Below are 17,076 nucleotides of genomic sequence, written 5' to 3'. Positions count from 1 at the left end.
GAGTTTGTTCTTACCAAGGTAAGAAGAAAGCTTTTCATTTTCCACAAATTATTTTTGGAATGCACCAAAACATGCGTTTCGAATTTGAGGAACATAAAAGCATGAAAATCACATAATCAAATCTAGATTTTTATGTGATTTAGAGTGATTATAATTATTGGATTATTACATTTATGGATACATTGTACAAATTGTCCAATGATCACAATTAAGGCTTTAAAAGCCCTTGGATGATAAATGGTGCGTTCAGATTCTGAAAAGCTCTTGGATGCTTTTTGATCTTTCTGTAACTCAGTAATGACACTCTTCCCCAACCGCAGATTCAATACTGTTGATGTTCTTCTTACAGCCTGTTCTTGGGTGCATATTTCCCCATTCTTGGGCTTGACCCAAAACAATATCAGGATCATCAAGTGCAGATTCTATATTCTGTGTTGTAGTTCAGGTGTTTGGCGATCGGGTTACGATCCCGATCAAAATCAGGCCTATTTTAAGGTTTAACCGGTTTATCCTCATTCATCCCAACGTTGTTGTGTATATTGCAGTTGTTACTGATACTAATGTAGTTTGACATAAAACAAGTTATATTTAGTATCGGTGCTGTGTTCTTGGCAAGTAGATTTTGATTCAATTATGATGAAAAGAAAATTGGCTGATATATTGCAAGCTTTTTCTCCCAAATTGGCCTCAACAGTTCACTTTCCGTTCTCTACAATCCATCTTTGTCCAGTTAATGGAAAAGTCCAAAGTCCACAGCAACAGCAACAACAACAGCAACAGGTATTTCCCACAAGCATCAGCAAACATGATCAATTGTATGACAGGAGCTACTTTGTTCACCGTTCGGTGCTTTAAAGCAATAAAAAAAAAGAAGCCTGGGTTTCAATGGATGAGTGTTGCTGCCATAAACAACAGAGACCACAGACCACAACTGAGGAGCACATTATTATTTACACTATTTGTACTGAATACCAGGCTGAAAGGGAAATTTGTTTTAACTGGACAAAACAGGAAGAGGATGTCGTCCATTTGTGAACGATTAGAACAAGGTGCAGAAGACGCAGAATGAAATAATCCTGCTGTTGCTACGACTGCATTGTGGACAAACAACTGTTCCCATACAACTAAACATAGATTGTTTATTACCTTCTAGTTGCAATTTTAAACACAACAAAATGTGGCTTTTATTTTTTACGTTGCTTAAGCTACAAATGTAAATTAAAACAAGTAGGCATTGACTTTTGGTTTCACACGGGATAGCGACAGTGGTCTCCTGGGTGAAAGTCCTGTGTTTGTCCACCAACCTGACCTCCTTTCTACCTAGACTTCTGCAGACTTCCATTATAAAACTATTACAACGTGACAAAATACGCTTCTCTCAAATCATAATTCCCAATGAAGTTTTGTTGTATGTAACATCATCAGTAAGGTTTTACCTTTCCTTAATGCTCTCACAGCAGCACCGTGGGAAAGTCCCAGACATCCTGCCACTGCGTTTTTTTAAGAAACAAGGTCAAGTTTGGGCAAAGGAAGAAGACGTGCGAAAGAAATGACAGGTTGAGTATTCAGCAAAAATGCACAAGCATTTGAGGAAACTGACCTTGAATCCCTCCGGTTATAACTTTCAGGGTGATCTAATACGCTCTCTGCTGTCATCACCCAAGAGTGAAATCTTTCTGACAAGATTTAAAGCATTTTTCACATCCAGTTGAGAGCAAACACACCTCTAGGTGAAGGAGGGGCCACGTGTGTTCACACGCACACGTCTGACCATTCGTTTGCAGTTGCCAGGTTAAATATGGGCCACGTATTCGTCTGGAGATTTAGAGCTGTAGTGTGTACTCGGGATAACTGTCGGAGTTTAGATTCCTGACATGTAAGGTCACATATGACTGACAGAACATAGAAAAGAGCTTTATCTGTTTTTTAAAATAAATATGTCATAAAAAATGCAGCCGACGCAGGCCTGACTGAGTGGCGATAGTGATCAAGCTTGACCCCGTCATGGTCACTCCCTTGTTTTTCATCTCAGGCTTGTTAGCAAATTGCTTCCTGCCAAAGCTATGACAGTTTCACTTGAAATGTTTAGAAAAGGAAATGCTGCTGTGATTTTTGGAGATGGAAAGTTCCACTTTTGTATATATAGACAGTGGGAGTAAGTTCTGGACTCCTTTAACGTCTCCGCCCACAAATCTGACCTGCGACTTCCTGAAATTCAAACGTTATCAACAAGAATGCAGCATTCACCAAAAATACATCACACTTTGTGCAGCAGTACAGCGACACTGAATCAATTGATTAAGTTCAAAATACATTTTGCATCCCATGTTTGGCGAGCTTTTCACACAGGAGTCATGACAGGGCCATCTTGTATAAATATATTAAAAAATGCTTCTTCTTATGTTTCTGTTTGAAACACATTGAACAGATCTTCACAATAACTATTTCCCTTCCTTCTCAAAAATAGTCCTTATGAACACTGTAATCACTGAAAGACTACTTGAATTTCAAAAACCTATTTTTTTTTCACTACAAATAAAACGTTATTCAGAGTGGTGGCAAAGGTCTAATTTTCTCAACAGGTGGGAAAATAAAACTTGAAATGCACGACAGGTTGGTGGGGATTTTTTTTTTTTTTTTTTTTTATGTGAATCCATTTATTAAGGCGGACATTTTCGGATTTATACTTGTATTTTAGGTTTGTCCTAGAATATGTTTACATAAATACACAAAAACAAATTTTTTTCTCATACTCTCTGAATACACCTGTATACACCCTCTGTCTGAAACACTCCGTTTTAGTGCCTGTCTCTTTAAACACCCCTCCAAAAAAAGCCCAGTCTGCATATGTCCATATGTCCACAAGCACTGGAAAGGTGAGTTCTTCATGATATATTGCAATGCAAAGACACATGAGACAGGTGGCATGGGCGGGGCTTACTGTTTCCACTATGCCGTTCTACAAGAGAGCCGCCCTGCATGCCCGGCCAAAGCCCTCACCTCATACCCTGCACCCATGGCATTTCCTGTGAGTAGAAGGACTGGGCAAAGCTGGCAAGCAGCACCCATTTCAATAATGGATACCAGATGAAGGGTGCATATATACATAGGTGTGCATACTGTATATATATATGCATGTGTGGGTTCGCCTGCTCATGTGTGTGCAAAAACTGTAAACTCGTCACGGCAGTTACACACACGAAAACACACAACCTTCCCTCTTTAAGAACCCCACAGCTTCATACGTTCCCCCGGCCCATTTTCTTCTACGTGTTTTCCCAAAATAAGATGAATCAAGCGACGGCTTCATCCAGAGGTCTTCTATTTTTAGACACAGGGGCGATCTCTTTATCCAATGTAAACACATTCTGGTACAAAGAGCACTTGTTTAGACATTCTTAAGATTTTTTTTTTTTTTTTTTTTTTTGCAGAAAACAAACTCCCCAAACTCCACCCACCCCAACATCTGCATGTACACACATACAGCAGAGTCACTGACTCCACCTAAAACATCATATTTCCTCCCGATAAGGGGAAGTTCAGAGTGTTTAGGAGCCTCTCTGGTGTTCTTTCGCAGCACACGTCTGATGCACAACATGACTTATTGTGTGTGTCATTGGATGTGTGGTTTAACTCTTACCTTGACTTCACATTTTTTGTGGCAGGCTATTCGGCACACTAGAGAAAACAGAAAAACAGAAAATGGAATTAACTTCACAGCTCGTAAAAATCTCCTGAACATCGCGGACCAATCCAAACACTGTGGTCCAGCTCGACTGGACATTGAGTAGTTGTCGGGGAGGAATGAAAAAGCAAGAGGTTCATTCAAATTCCAAAGTGTTTATTCTGTGGTCAAGGTCAAATATCATCTGCTGTTAGCGGGCTAATACTGACCAATGTTAGCTTTGTGTTCTTGTGCACTCTGGCTCCCTATCAAAGGCTTAATACATTATTCTGGAAGACTCTCATACACTCTAATAGATCTGACATCTGAGTTGTTTGGTTTAATAAACCTTTGCATTTAACATAACAGAAAACAGTCAAATCAATGATAACATGTGGGTCTTTTTACGGAAACTGCTTTGATTAAAGACGAGCTATGACATGTTTTATTCATCAGAAAAAGAGCTTTTTGAGGTAACATGATTTTGATTGAGCCGATGCTACACTGATGAAAAGCTGTTGCATTTGCGGTATTACAAACTGCATTACCGCTTATCGCCATAGGTGTTGCCAAAGGAAGGAAACTGTCCAATCAACCAACTAGGTTGATAGCATGACTAAAAACACCCTAATGGAGTCAAATGCACTTTGCAGGATCTTTTTGGGATACTTGGAGGCAGCGGAGACAAAACACTGATTATGCCTTTGAAGTTGCAATGGCAAGAATGTTAGCAAGCAGTTTCCTACACATGCAAATACAGAACATGAATACATAATTGGAGTTTCTAGTCTGTTTGGTGCCGTGCAGGTAGTCTGCAGTACAGTAAAGTTCCTCCGTCATGAGTTTATGTAGGAGTCCAAGTTGAAATCAAAAATCTAGCACACAGTCAAACCAGATAAAAGACTTTGCTCTACAATTGATTTTCAACCCATTTTTTTGCAGCTTCAGTTCTGCCCCCGAGCCCTCTCTCTGGACTCCCACTGGGTCTACAAATAAGGGTCAATGAGGGAGAGCACCTGCACCGGCAGCTCATAAATCGTCGGAGCCCCTCGGAGGACAGAGAGTCAGAACGCGGCTCCGTGTTCCGAGGCCTAAGCTTTCCAAATAAAGGTAGAAGACCGTATGCTTTTGCTGGAACACCCTCCACCTTACGTAATGAGTTATTCTTCCTGTCTCCAGACACATTTTTCAAAGCGAGTGTAATATCTATTGTGATTAGTTGTTATGTCATTGATATGAATTTGGGTGGAAGCCAGTCCTCACATCGTGTGAGAGTGGCGATCCTGTCTGTGTAATGCGTCGCTGTGTTCGACTCCCTGTTATCTTGGTTGCCTCAGATATACACTTCATAAACGCTCTGTTCTCTCCGACATATGTCCCTTCATCACGCCATATGTTTCTTGAAAGAATGTGCTGTGTTGTGAGTTATGAAATTTAAATCCTCTCAAGGCACGATTATTTACGAAGTCAATAGAAAGCTGCAATTAGACACAATTATCCCATGGAAACTTGAAAAGCTTTCAACTTGAGCAGAGAAACTATGGTGATTATCCTGGGCTTTTAGGAATGTGCTTCGTAAACGTACAGAGACGAGAGCAAAGTGGAGAAGGAGGCTGAGAATCGCTGTTTGCGTAAATAAACACAAACAGACAAATGGGTCAAATTAGTGCTTTCCTCAGTACCAATGTGGAAGTGCCTTAAACTTGCATTGTATCTAATGACCAGCAGGGGGCGACTCCTTGGAAGTCTACGAGAAAATTATTCTCACTTGATTTATTATTTTAAACAATGTAAACATGAGTTTATGGTCTCAATTTCTATAGTTTCACGTCTTCTTGAATACAGCATGATGTTTATTTAGTACATTATGGTCCAATTTAACGTAAAATACATGATAAAGCTGAAGACCACTACAACAGAGTTGTCCGGGAGTTGTCCATGTCTTCAATAATATTTTAATATATTAACCTTTTCATATATTGGAGGCTCCCAGGCATCAGACTCTGATAAGTCTATAAGGTTAGCTAAATAATTATGAACACTTGCGTTTGTCATAGTTTTGGTTCGTATTTGTTCTTGTTGTTTTTTTAAATTGTTTTTTTATGACTTTGCCCTTTTAATAACACCAACTAATCCGTTTAAAACATGTCTTTGCAACTTTATAGCTTCTTATAAACCTTAAACAGCCCTCGGCCTGGTTCAGGGTCAAAGGTTAAGTGTTGAGAGCAGGGTCAACCAGCACCTACAGGGCCTTGACTCTTATTTGTTTTGCTTTGCTTTGTTCCACAGGCACACCAACATCATTCATTCATTCTGAAGAGATTTAGGTTGTCTGCAACCATGCTTTACATGACTAAACTCTTCCTATACCACATCAGACGTACAACGAAATTATCTCGACTGTTAGAGGTACATCAGAAAAATAAGAATTAACTTCTGTTTCAATAACCCGGTCGACAAGGAATTTGGAAATACTGAAACTAGGAAAAGTGAGAAGCTTCCTCTTTGGAGCCAAATGTGTAATTACATCATGGTGGAGTTAGCTTCTATTTAAGCATACGTGGGACTATATTTGCACTTGGGGGGTAACATTTGAAAGTCAGTTTGACTTCCTAATTAGAGGCCTTCGAATGTGGGTGGCACATGAAGTCCTACCGGGATAGTCACGTCCAAGTCTTCCCAAAGTACCAGGGTCAAACCAAATACAGCATAGTGTGTCACAGGACACATGGAATAAAACACATTACATTATACTCGGTTTGGAACATTATCTTTTTTTTTCTTTTGTTATGTTTTTTCCATCACCTTTATTTAAGAGACGACAGTAGAAATGGCAGAGGGAGAGAGAGCTATGCAAGAAAGGTCCCAAGGCCGGAATCGAACCCAAAACGTTGTGGTTATACGGCATGCACTGTAACTGTTTGATTCGGGCTGCAGCTGCTAGTTCAATCTAGATTTCCAAAATATTTTGTTCATTGTGTTCTTGGATTAATCAAATAGCTCTTTTTGTCATTCAGTCTATGAAATGCCATAAAATATTTCAAAATGCCAATAACAATTTCCAAGAGCCCGTGTCGACATCTTTCAGAGCTTGTTCTGTCAGATTTAATTTCAAAAATATTAAGATATTCTATTGATGCTGATATAAAACTATGAAAACAAGCAAAATCTAACATTTGAGTAACAGGAACCAGCTATTATTTGAGTAAAAAAAACATAAAAACAGCCACTGAAGTTCAAAGGTTTTTAGAAAACTTTCTCTGCCCTGACCAAACTTTTTTTTGTCCAATTAGGACCCAGAGATTGATGTATTTTTGACGTCCTCGGCGTTACATGAGTCACATGGAATGCTCTCAGTGATGTGACAGTCAAACATGCTTGGCCGCCCGCTTGATAAGCGTAAAAGCAAATGTGCCTGTCCATCAGGACAATGTCCAGCGCCGCTCCCAGCACGTGAGTCCCCAGTAAACAACACTCCTCCTGGGTCTACGTGGGAAGAGGACTTCCATATTGGGTGTGAAAGCGCCGAGCCCAGGGAACCCGGGTTGGCTTTTACCTTGTTAGGAAGTTGGAGCTTCGGAGAATAAACAGAGCAGAAATGTTCCTGGTGGAGGGAAGGAAGGAAGAAAAGAGGATGGTGAGGAGGGACAGAAGATGAGGAGGGAAGGAGGAGAATCCAGAAAGGATGAAATAATAAAAGTCGGGGTGCAACTGCTCACATCAATCATCAGCGAATGAGAGGAGGGCGGGGAGGGTCGGTCGCACTGAGGAGGTGATGAGGAGTCTGGAACACTAAGTTGCTATCTGACTCGCGGTCTGTGGTATGCTTTACAGGGAGGGAAGGAGGGTGGAGGGGGGAAAGTGATAGAGGTGGGGGTGTATGTGACTGAGGGTGGGTGATTTCCTTCCCCTGGTCCCTTGGAATGAGCGTATACTCCCACAGGGCTGGGCTGGACCCCCTTACAACACCGAACACAATCAGAGGGCAGGGCTGGAGAATTTCCTCTTCCTCCCCCCCCTCCTCACTCTCACTCTCTCCATCCCTCTCTTTTTTCCTTTCTCTCTCCTTCTCGTGCACAATCACAGACACGTGAGAGCCAACACGTGTTCTAGTGTACTAACATACACTGTGCGTCACTGCTGCGTACACACATAAAGTACTTTTTTTTTCTCTCGTACGTAATGTGTGATGAAGTGGGAATAAATAAATACAAGGCATACATTTTCAATCCAGATGGTGAAACAACTACCTGCAAAGGCCAAAAGCAATTATTATTGTTATATGTTTTAATGTAGGATATATGTAATATACAGTTTTTCCACAATCCTCATCCTTACTGAAGTTGCATCGGTTTGGCCCTACTTTCCCAAAACATATAACAGACTTACGTGGGTTTACTTCCTACTTAATGCATTTTATGACTATGATTTGTATATCAGTGGTACTAGATATGTTTCTATTGAGGAAAAAAGGACATTTACTCAATGAAATAGCCTTTTCTCCAGATTTCAAAATACAAGAAATATGTTGTTTATGTTGTTTATGTTAAGATTTTAAACCAAAGTGTGTGGATATGTCTTCTATTATTTTAAAGAACAAATTAGTTTTACAGAATACACTTATACATTACTTATACTTACTCAGAACCTTTATTTCTAGGAACCAGATTAGTATCATGTATGGATATATAAGCTACTGTGATTCTCCTGGATGGAACGTACAGTATGTGAAATCCCACAGCAGCTTCCAGGTCATGTGACATGTCCTCTGAGACAGACAGCCTTATCAGAGGCACTCAGCTGTTCCACAACAGTGACTGTGAATAAACGACCCTTCGTGACTTAACCTCTCTTTTAAGAAGAAAATAAGTTTAATGTGCCTGCACTCTCTATTACCCTGATGTGTCATCCTGTATAATGTTAGTAATTATGGACACTTAGTCATCCCTATCCATGACCGGACTGAGCCAGCAATGTCATCATTCAGCCCACGCATATTTCCCAATTAACATCCCTGCCCGTGTTGTGTTTCTGTGAAGCCCCGCCTCCGTCCAGCTGCTGAGGCTTTCCAAACATGGGAGATTCCCCCACATGGCAGGACAGCAGACTAAATCCTGAGGAAAGAGTTCCCATGGAACTATTTGTTTGCTTCAACCTGACAAACATAACTCCTGTTTGTTTACTTTTCCGTCTATCTTATTTTTATTCCCAGTGTATTATAAGCGTGACATTTGTTTGGTTGAAACAGCTGTTTCCCTTCATTCAAGCTGCAGTTACCAAAAACAGCAAATTAACGTGTACATGTAGGTCTGTGCAGAGCATTTTTGCAAATGTACACTGTAAATCAGCTGCAGATGAAGTTGCACAGATGGGTGATGGTATTCCTTTAGAAACAAAGGACTCTGCTGCCTCCTGGTGGTTGTGAGAGAAGCTACAGCTGGGAGGACATATTGCAGCTTTAAAGTATGAGACACAGTTCAGCACATCCTTCCTTCCTCAAGTATAATAAGCATCACAGAGAATCAACAGCGCTTAGTTATTAACAATTCATATATGTATAATTGCCTTGGTGAAAGGGACAATAATTGCCTTTGACTCATTCACATGACATGGTCTTCATCTGCAGGTCAAGTTTGCACCGGTTGTCATGGAATTGCAGATGAATCGTATGATGAATAACAGTAGATGCTCTCATCGTCATCTGCTGATGAAAATCATGTGATATGATGAAAAGCAGAACAGCCACTAAACAGGCCTTCAGCTTTTTGCAAGGTCAGGAAAAAACCTTGAACATGAAGATAAAACTCGAGAAAAAAAACTGCACGCACAGCTAAACTAACCCTGTTTGTAACTTTAACAAAAGAACTCTGAATTAGGAAACAATCACAGCGTAGATCGCCAAGTTGATATGCAATGAATGTACATGTATGTTGCTGTTATTACGATTGCTCTTCTTAAAAACAGCAACAAATATCAACAAATACAAACACACAAGGTTGGACAATTTGCCTTGGACATACACGTGCTGAACAATGGATTAAATTCTATTCAACAGCTGTAAATGTAAAGTAACAGTCCTACACTAAACTACATTGTAATGTTTCAACTCACCCAACAGGTGGCACCCTAACCCTGCCAATGTGACGACTGTGTATCATAAGTGCTGGTAAGAGTGTAAAACTTCTTAAGAGGCAGGAGCAGAATTTCCAATTTTCAAAATGAGCACATACATCTCTTCCATTCTTGTCTGGTCAGTTTAGGAGATCAGGACGATGATATTGGACTGGGAGACAGTCACCATCCATATAGTCATATTCATATTCCGCTCCACTTATTACACTAACGACTTCTGCAAACGCACCGAGTGGCAGCAAACGAGGCACAGCAGGAATGGTGATTAAGTTCATTGCTATGGGTCTATGTACTGTATATATACTGTACATCTAAGACGTGTGTGTGTGTGTGTGTGTGTGTGTGTGTGTGTGTGTGTGTGTGTGTGTGTGTGTGTGTGTGTGTGTGTGTGTGTGTGTGTGTCCTGCTGCCTCAAAACTATTCAAACTATTTTCATATCTTTTTAGTAAAACAATGTTTTCACAACTTAAGAACATCAATGCACGATACTGAAGCTATTCACTCTGTGTGTTTGTGTTTTCACCCTCATTGAGATTTGCAGCATACCAGCTGTATGAGCTCAGCAGTCAAGAACAGAGCTATGATAACCTTCACTCTCCCTCACACACACACACACACCTGCTACCGTGATGTGTAGCCGGTCTTTGAAGACCTTTGTTTACAGTGGATCCCTGTTAGGACGGTGGTGAGGTCCGCTCCAGAACAAGGACGGAGGAAAAAGAGCTACACCCTCCGCAGAAACGCACTTTTGTTTGTTTGAAGGTGGTTTGATTCATGGCCTTGTACGATTTACAAAAGGTTCAGTGCAGCAGCTGCGAGAAGAAAAGGAAAACTGCTCCCACATTTTCACGTTTTCATTCAGCTCACGGGGCGAACTCAAATTGATCGTGAAGAGCTCCTCATAAACTACACCAAAAACTAAATCATCTATGGCCACATTCTCACTCTCTTTCCCCTTTAAGGGCACAACAGCTCTCTAATGACCTGCCTCTGTATGCAAACCATCATTTCAACCTGCACTGCATTACAATGAGTGATTCTAAAAGCCAGTTCCTGCCCTCAGGGCCAGTTCTCCAAAAATACCCTTCCAAGGGCTTTTTTTTTTTTCTTTTTTTTTTAACTGGAAAACTGCGGTCCTGACCTGCGTCAACATGCTATTGTCAAAGTAACGAACACCTTGTATCCTGGCAACCATTAAAAAGAGAGAGGAAGTCAGAGGGCTTGTGTCATGGTGAGACCATGTGACTGGAGAATGTTAGTAAACAAGAGCAGCAGAGGGGAGGCGTATGACGGAGGGAGCGGCCGGATTCTGCAAGGGAGAACAGTTCCTTTCATGGCTTTAAATCACTGCTGCATCTGAGAAATAGTTTAATATTGAACATCCATATTTCAGAGCTTCATACCTGAAGTGTTCTGGATGTAAAATATTATGTCTAGCTGCTCCAGCAATCAGATGCCAAAACAAATAGTTTGACATTTTTTGGACACTGACGTATTCACGTTCTAGTGGAGAGTTCTAAAAATCAATGCAACTCAATAACCTGTGGCTATGAAGCTACAGCTAGCAGCTGGTTAGCTTAGCATGGCACCAGAAACAGCTAGCCTTGCTCTATCCGAATGTCATGAAATTCATCTACCTGCACCTCTACAACATTAAAAACAGTTGAATGTTATATCTTATTCAATCGGTGCATGAACCCATGAATGGAAGGGCATATTGTTGTATATGTTATATTTACACTAGAGTCAGTTGTTGCACCCCTATTTCACTTTTTGTGCGACGCTAAGCTAACCGGCTGCAGATTCATATTTAGCAAAGAGACATTACAAGTGATTCAATCTGGGGGGAAAATGGGAATTTAATGAATCAGGAGTTGATTAGACGGATAGAGAAAGAGAACAAGAGAGAGTTTGGTTGTTATCTGCTGCAGTAGTCACTTTGTGTTGTCCTCATAAATCCATCTCAAACACACACACACACACACAAACAATTTGCTCGTATACAATGGAACCCAGATGTGACTCGGGAGAGAGAGAAGCCAACTGATAATCAGAATAGACTTAAATGCAAGGTTGTCGTGAGGGTTTATTTCCCCTCTCAATCAGATCCACAGATGACGGCCCCCGGTGCCGTCTTGTGTCCTTTTTACGAGAGCATTTTAAGAGACTGTCTGCACACACAACTGAACATTATTCATCCGGCAACAGCCTGTGCAATTTGTGGAACCGAAATATAAAGAACATTTCCCAGAATTTAACAAATCCTTTTTTTTTTTGGCAGAAAGAAATAGTTACTTAAGTCGATTGTTCATCACTGTAAAAACAAATAAGCTATTATTTTCATGACAAAAAGACTTATTTTCCTTGAATTCAACAAAAAGCTTCCATTATGATGCTTATGGTTAGCTAACTATTCCGTCTTTTTACTAAGAGGCTGAAGGGCAGGTCCTCTCTTCATAGTGATGAAGTCACATCTGAGGTCACAGGAGATGCAAACATGCTTCTGCAAAATGTTGTCTGTAGCAGACTGAGCATGTCAAACAAAGATGACAAGATTTAATGACACACTTCCCCCTGAACAACAAAAACATCTGGACTCACCACTCAGATCACAGAGTAAATGCAGGTGGTGAACTGCACTGATTTTATAAGCCCTTCTCTCAATAAAGAAGGATGCAACAGCAGCGGTCGCTTTCACAGCACCATTTTTTGTTTATAGCACAATGTATGTTCCTGCAGACGGTAACAGCGTCTGTCATTAAGGTACGAGCCTGTCATTTCTTAAGAATGGCGTGTAGAAACCAGACAGAAAGATCCAGGTAAGAGCTGAACTCTGTTACAGCACATTCACGATACTGAGTACTGACTACTTACTGTATCGGCCATTATATGACAGAATGGGACAAAATGTCTAATATCATAGAAGTCATTATAAACATTCAGTACTACTAACCATATACTCTCACTTTACTTATACCTCAACTCTAATAGTGTAAATACATACCTAACAATTCCTGTTGTTATCCTGTTTATACTTTGATGATTATACTGTTAGTGCTCATTTTTATCTTGGACATTTATGTTGCACGGCTATTTCATGCAGGATCAATAAAGTTTTATCTAATCTCATCAGTCCCATATTGTAAAAAAGGAGATTTCTATGTCTTTTTTTTTAATTATAAAGCAGGTCTAGGTGATATGTAAACACTGTGTGGGTATCGAAATGCTCAATCCACAGAGAAATGCACACAGCCTGTATTCAGAAACGACTTTAAACGACTTCCATGAGGTTGTGGTGTTACAATTATGCAGTCCCAGGTAGAAGTGCTGCTAAACTCTGTGTAATTACCAGAGCCGGTGGGGACAGTGCAGGTTTAAGACAGGAAACACTGACCAACAAGAGCAGACTGGGCTTTTTTGGGATGAAGGGTTTAAAGAGACAGGCGCTAAAAAGGTGAATACAGGTATATTCAGACAGAAAAATAAAGCATTTCTTGAACGTTCCAGTAGAAAACAAAAAATACTGCAAAAAATCAGCATAATATGTCTTTATAAGGGTCTAAAGTTAAGGGAGTTAAGACAGAGAGGCTGACGGTTTGATCCCATGACTGGCAGGATAAATCTGTGCACTTGCTTCTCCCTCACCACCATCTCTAAGGTGCCCTTGAGCAAGGCACAGTAACCCCATGTGCCATCACACCAGACTGAGATGGTACTGAAAAGGCAAAATGTTACTTTGGAGCACGGCGTTCTCACAAAGGTGTAACCCTGGATATGTAGCCTGCATGTACCATATGAAACCATGCCTAACAGAATACGTTTGTTAAATGATTTGATTGATAGCTGTCAAACTGACCACTTTCCCAACAGCACTAGAAGAAAATGTCAAATGGCCTATAGGCCCTAAAGAACAGCAATGTGAGGAGAACGCTCTTGTTTTTCTATGCAGTGCCCTTCAAAGAACGGCCGTGTCAGGTTTGGGAAGCTGGAAGCTGAATACCCCCCCACCCTTGGTGTGCCAAACCAAACATCCAGCCATTTCCGCGTGGTGTAACTTGACGTTATCTGTCTGAAAACAGACATTTCCACTCCAACATGACGTGGTGAGCCAAACGGGGTCGCATATTCCTCCATTTTTGTTTGAACTTGGACCACCAGATGGAAAAGGGTTACTTCATTGAGAGTGTTTGGGAAAAAATGGTGACCGCATCACATTAAAGTCTGTTATTGAATCGCAGTGACTTTCCTGCAATTGTTTGTCGTTTTCGCGTTATGTTTCAATCTCACACAACTGGCACCTGCACAGGGTAATAAAAAAAACAGAACCACAAAGTACTGCTTCATACTGGGACCATTATGAAGTTAAAGCTTAAAAAACATTTGTTCAGGAACCAGCCTTGACATGTTCATACCGTACCATTCATTAAAGCAACACTCTAAACTGTAAATCTATCAAATGCAAAAACCTCTTTCCATTTCTATTGTATTGAATATGTTTGCATCAATCAAACCATCACTCAAATCACTCATCGCCACCATCAGTCAACCACATTGCCTCTTCAGTAAACACCATTAAGGAAACTGAGAAGCTGTTAACCTTTAGCCTCGCTGATGCTTCTTTTCCCCTCCTCTGTCACTTGACTGACTAAAACCTGACACAAAGACCAGCCCTGGTAACCCCGGACGACCCCTGATTGAGACTACTGATGGATGCCGTAACAGATATCACCTTCGTTGTCCAAGCAGATTTATTGCAAAAATTCCCTCAGTGGGCCTGATCCCGAGACTGAGGCTGTTTGAATAATCAAACAGCTGAGTTTAGACTACAGTTCTGCTGAATTAATATCATGCTGCTCAGATTTACATCGAAAAGGATTCTTACTCCAAAACAATGGCCAGCTGCTTGTGTCACAGCTAAAATGTTCCTGTCAAAGAGCTACAGCCTCCATATAGTCAATTATTTTACTAACCAGCTAACATAGACAACATTGAAGAGTAAAAATAAAGGCTTCATTAGAGTTAAGAAGTGACTAAGGTGGGCTTTTGCATTGAAGCATGTGACAGAGCCGTTGCCATGCCAAGACGAACTGTCTATCCCCTACTTATTGCTGCATATTAACAACTGTACAAATTTAGTACATTTCTTTGGTTTTGTCATGATCAAAAACACTTTTTAGTGCAAGAACTTAGTAATCGGCCACTAAATGCCTCTATTGACACTTATGGTTATGAATCGGATATGTCGCCATGAGCCTCTGGGACGTATTGTCATCTTTAAACAACAATAACCCAATAGATTTATAGATTCCAATCTCAAAGAGCATCTCAACACCAGGCTAAAAATCAGATTTTTGCTGCCCTGTCTGATTCACCTCCGAGCAGGTAGTTGCATCCGTAGCCATGCCCACCAGTGATGTCACTGTGACAAGTGAGAAGTTAAACCATTAGAGCAAAAGTGACTTTTTCAAGCAGTGCATGGAACCACCAACAAAAAGCGGTCCGAGAGGTCAGAGTTTAAATTGACGTGACTGACCTCGGCAGATGAGTCCGTCTTGGCTGATGGTCTGTTTGCAAACGTTGCAGTGCTTGGCCTTCTTAAACGTCTTCACCCGGAACGTATGGGAATGAAGAGCCTCCAACTCCTCCGGCTGCAGATAAGTAAGCAACAAGAAAAGACAAAAGAGGTGGAATGTTAGTTAAAATGGTTTGACCTGATGGGACTTGAGCGGTGGGGGGAGTCAACTCAGAACTTTTGGGTTTGGGCCAAAAAAAAAAATTGTACTTTATTTGCAATATGTTAAATGAACACCTCGCCACACAAATTAAACACATCCATCCATGCCCACACTCATCTAAGACGTGACAGCCTGTCCAGATCATGACTACTTTCAGCAGAATATATGCTTAAAACGCTACATAAAAGGTCCTCTAAAGTCGACTCAGGAAGTCAGATTGTAGGAGGTTGGCAGAACAAAACACAGAACAAAAGAGAACACACTCTCATTTCACAGTTATTTCCCTTCTTTCTTTCACCCTCTTCTTCCCACTTTTTGTCCTGTCATCTCATTTCCTTCCTTGCAGGTGCGTTACGCAATTCTTTAGAGAAACCGGGCATTAATGGCATTTTGAGATCATAGGCATAAACAAAAAATGTCTGCAGATAACGGTCCAGTTCCGCTCACACCCCGAGTCTGAAGTGAGGTCCCACCACTGATCTGTAATAGGTCTGTAGCATCAGTGGGTCCCACCCCCTATAGCATTTCTGTGTCTGATTTGTTGGTATTAATAACATTGTTGTATTTTATCAGATGCAAAACAACAAACAAGGTTCAAGGTTCTTTATTAATCATGTGCACAGAGATGCAATGTAAAACATGAAATCGGCGTCGGTGTATTTACTCAGCTGGTCCCCATGTTTAATTTGAGGTTTGGCCCAATGAGAATGAATGTCAATGAATGTCCCTGTAAGCCACACGACCGTATCAAAGTTGAATATTATAGTTATTATGTCGTAAAAGTACTTGGCCACAACAATTTTAGAATTGAACTACACAGAGTGGAAGGCATTTATTGTAACCTACAATTAGCCAATTAACAGAGTCAGCATTTGTAAGACAAATTATGAAATGACTGGCCATTAGAGAAGATTAGGTTTGGTTTGACTGTGACTTTGAATATACAGTCACATTAATACCACCAGCTGAGAGTGGGGCAACAGAGCCCTCAAATACATTTCTAAGTGCCCTTAATGTACATATGTCCATACAGGGATTTAAGAGAAAAAGTAGATGTGTTTTAAAGGCAGGATGTGCCAGTCTAGCATCCAGCCACGAGGTTTCCATTAACTGGGTATGCATGGCGCTGGACAGGGCTGAAAGTAGCCATGTGGTTGGCATATTGGGGTACTGCTCACAGGAATTTTCATATGTGGAGCCCATAGTATATGAAAGCACGGCGAGGAAAATCCCCTGCTGAAAGAATCCCCAGACTAATAACCACAGTAACTAAACAGCAACTTCTAACCACTAATGACACCTTTTTGTGCCCTCTTCTTATTAAACCTAAACGGCAACGTGTTGGAAAAGTGGCCGAGGGTGTGCAATCACAGTCCAGACCTAACACTTGAATGATAAAGCAGACTGAGTATCTGTTGGAGTTTTCTCACTCCTCAACTCACTCACTGTCCTCTCCTCTGTTATTAGCAGAAGGAACTGACTTAGCAGAAGGAAAGCCCCATCTGTTTCCCATGAAGACTTATTTCCAGGCAGGGAAGGGTCCAG

At 40.9% G+C, this 17,076-nt stretch overlaps 1 protein-coding gene across 11 annotated transcripts in view; it reads right to left on the bottom strand.

Moving 5' to 3' along the window:
- Positions 1–17,076, bottom strand: part of tns1b (tensin 1b) — a 140,313-nt gene that overhangs the window by 86,414 nt on the left and 36,823 nt on the right. For all 11 annotated transcript variants that reach the window (XM_084023389.1, XM_084023386.1, XM_084023387.1 and 8 more), the window contains exons 2-3: positions 15,330–15,444; positions 3,641–3,678 (exon numbers count right to left, since the gene is read on the bottom strand). In XM_084023389.1, the coding sequence (XP_083879515.1) occupies positions 3,641–3,678; positions 15,330–15,444 (153 nt within the window). The remainder of the gene's footprint in view (positions 1–3,640; positions 3,679–15,329; positions 15,445–17,076) is intronic.

This window comes from Eutrigla gurnardus (assembly GCF_963514095.1).
Source record: "Eutrigla gurnardus genome assembly, chromosome: 12".
Taxonomy (NCBI): Eukaryota; Metazoa; Chordata; class Actinopteri; order Perciformes; family Triglidae; genus Eutrigla; species Eutrigla gurnardus.
This window is presented reverse-complemented; position numbering and strand designations above follow the sequence as displayed.